The 1,700-nt window shown below is 42.4% G+C and overlaps 1 protein-coding gene across 1 annotated transcript; it reads left to right on the top strand.

Annotated features, from left to right (window-relative positions):
- Positions 1-297: 297 nt before the first annotated feature.
- On the top strand, positions 298-1,439 carry LOC113890388 (zinc finger protein 330-like). Its single transcript, XM_027538278.1, has 2 exons — positions 298-444; positions 524-1,439. The coding sequence occupies exons 1-2, from the start codon at positions 324-326 to the stop codon at positions 1,363-1,365; spliced, it is 963 nt and encodes a 320-aa protein (XP_027394079.1). The 5' UTR covers positions 298-323; the 3' UTR covers positions 1,366-1,439.
- The last annotated feature ends 261 nt before the right edge of the window (positions 1,440-1,700 follow it).

Here is a 1,700-nt window from a genome sequence, read left to right as displayed (position 1 = left end):
ATGATCTGGCAGATGTTGGCAATTTGATCTCTGGTTCCTCTGCCTTTTCTAAAACCAGCTTGAACATCAGGAAGTTCACTGTTCACATATTGCTGAAGCCTGGCTTGGACCTAGACCATTCAGATATGACCTAAATCAAATCCCTTATGATTATACAGTAGAAGTGAGAAATAGATTTAACGGACTAGATCTGATAGATAGAGTGCCTGATGAACTATGGAAGGAGGTTCCTGACATTCTACAGGAGACAGGGATCAAGACCATCCCCATGGGGTGATGTCAAAGGATGTCCGGTCCGGCTCCCAGTATCTAAAGAAGGGAAAATGCCTAAAAAAAAGACTGGTGCAAGGAAGAAGGCAGAGAACCGCCGGGAACGGGAAAAACAACTAAGAGCATCAAGAAGCACCATAGATTTAGCTAAACATCCATGCAATGCGTCAATGGGTCATTTCTAGAGAAGAGAAGGAAGACAAAGGAAGACATGACTCATCCATAAATATATGCAGTGAGGGCTAGACTTTGGAATGTGACAAGTGTCAGAGGCGGCAGAAAAATAGAGCATTTTGCTACTTTTGTAATTCTGTACAGAAGTTACCAATTTGTGCACAGTGTGGGAAAACAAAGTGCATGATGAAGTCTTTAGACTGTGTCATAAAGCATGCTGGTGTCTACAGTACTGGCCTTGCCATGGTGGGTGCAATATGTGACTTTTGCGAAGCTTGGGTCTGTCATGGTAGGAAGTGTCTCAGCACACACGCCTGTGCCTGCCCGCTTACCAATGCTGAGTGTGTGGAATGTGAACGGGGTGTGTGGGACCACGGAGGCAGAATTTTCAGTTGTTCTTTTTGCCATAACTTTCTCTGTGAAGATGATCAGTTTGAACATCAAGCCAGCTGCCAGGTTTTAGAAGCAGAAACATTTAAATGTGTTTCATGTAATAGGCTTGGTCAGCATTCCTGTCTCTGTTGTAAGGCTTGTTTCTGTGATGATCATACAAGGAGCAAGGTGTTTAAGCAAGAAAAAGGAAAACAGCCTCCCTGCCCTAAATGTGGACATGAAACTCAGGAAACTAAGGATCTTAGCATGTCAACACGTTCCCTGAAATTTGGCATGCAAACTGGAGGTGAAGAGGGAGATGGAGCTTCTCGGTATGATGCCTATTGGAAGAACCTTGCATCTGATAAACATGCTGGCACTACCTACCATGATGAGGAAGAAGATGAGTACGAAACAGAGGATGACGAAGAGGAAGAAGATGAAGGTGGAAAAGATTCAGATGCTGACTCATCAGATTTGTTTACTGATTTGAATTTAGGAAAGACCTATGCCAGTGGCTGTGCTCACTATGAGGAACAAGAGAACTAGGACAGCTGCTTGCCCTTTGATGACCTTGTCTTAGGAGCTGGGATCTGCGTGCTTGATGAATCATGTGTGAACGTTCAAGAGTATTATACACATTGTTACTTAGCCTTGTGCAGAGACTAGTCACATTTACTGGGACAAGGAGTAGGGCATAGCACTTTAATGGGAACTGATAATCAGGCTTCTAACATAAGAACAATGAATTGCAAATGTAATATGAATGATCTAAGCAACTGAAGCATCATGGATTGGATTTTTACTGATTTCTGTAATCTAGTAGGTTTGCCAATTAAATACATATATAGAATAAAGGAATAGGATGATAATATATTGGTTTG

The sequence above is a fragment of the Bos indicus x Bos taurus genome, chromosome 3 (assembly GCF_003369695.1).
Source record: "Bos indicus x Bos taurus breed Angus x Brahman F1 hybrid chromosome 3, Bos_hybrid_MaternalHap_v2.0, whole genome shotgun sequence".
Lineage (NCBI taxonomy): Eukaryota > Metazoa > Chordata > Mammalia > Artiodactyla > Bovidae > Bos > Bos indicus x Bos taurus.
This window is presented reverse-complemented; position numbering and strand designations above follow the sequence as displayed.